Raw genomic sequence first — 843 nt, 5'->3', positions numbered from 1 at the left:
GCCCTGGAGCCACAGTTCTCCTATTTACTAAAGCACTTGTCTTGCAGTGAGGCATAGGGACCACAGCCCTCTTGCTCCGGCTGCTGCGGACACAGTAGGAAAGACCTGCAGTAGTTTTAAATTTGCAGTTAGCTATCATCCATATTTGCAGTTAACTATTAATAGTTAGTAGCGATTGTTAAAATGTACATAAAGCAGTGAATTACGGGATAACAGTACAGCATCCTCTGGTAGCAAAGGCTCCTGATGTTTCCCTGGAAAGAACCAAATAACCCATCTGTGATTTTCACACCTTTTTCCTGATGGGCATTGCCTTCATCTGTGACTGCCTTAAAAAAAAACCAAACTAAAACAAAACCAAAAAGATTAAAATTACAGAAGCAGCCCGTTAGGAAGGGGCTCTGCAGCTCCCCTCACCTCCCACAGGAGTTCTGCTCCCCTCACGGCCGGGGTGGTCTGAGGGGAAGGCCTCTTTACCACCACAGCAGGCCTCCACGTAGCAAATCGGGGTGAAATATCTTATTGCCAACTCCTGTGCCCATTTATACCGTTTTTTCAGCCCTTTTAATGGCGACTGCGGGCGTTCACAGCAGCCTGGCAGGGCGGGAAAAAACCCACCGGCAGCGCAAGGGTTAAACCTCCCCAACATGGCGGCGCGTCGGCGCCGAGGAAAGGACTACACTTCCCATCGGCCCCCGCCCGCCAGACCACGTGATCCCGCCACCCAATGGGAAGCGGCGGAAGGCGGATATAGCCCTCCCTCCGGGGCCCGCTCGCTCCTTTCCGCCGGGCGGCGCGGCTCAAGATGGCGGTGCAGATCTCCAAGAAGCGCAAGGTGAGGGA

General features: G+C 53.1%; 1 protein-coding gene across 2 annotated transcripts in view; it reads left to right on the top strand.

The window, feature by feature from the left end:
• The first annotated feature begins 737 nt into the window (after positions 1–737).
• Positions 738–843, top strand: part of RPS3 (ribosomal protein S3) — a 6,096-nt gene continuing 5,990 nt past the window's right edge. Inside the window, exon 1 of one of the 2 annotated variants that reach the window (XM_009890989.1) lies at positions 738–835. In XM_009890989.1, coding sequence (XP_009889291.1) covers positions 806–835 — 30 coding nt within the window. In that variant the 5' untranslated portion in view covers positions 738–805. The remainder of the gene's footprint in view (positions 836–843) is intronic. The other variant, XM_009890986.1, reaches the window with a different exon arrangement.

Source organism: Charadrius vociferus, unplaced genomic scaffold (genome assembly GCF_000708025.1).
Source record: "Charadrius vociferus isolate BGI_N301 unplaced genomic scaffold, ASM70802v2 scaffold407, whole genome shotgun sequence".
Taxonomy (NCBI): Eukaryota; Metazoa; Chordata; class Aves; order Charadriiformes; family Charadriidae; genus Charadrius; species Charadrius vociferus.
This window is presented reverse-complemented; position numbering and strand designations above follow the sequence as displayed.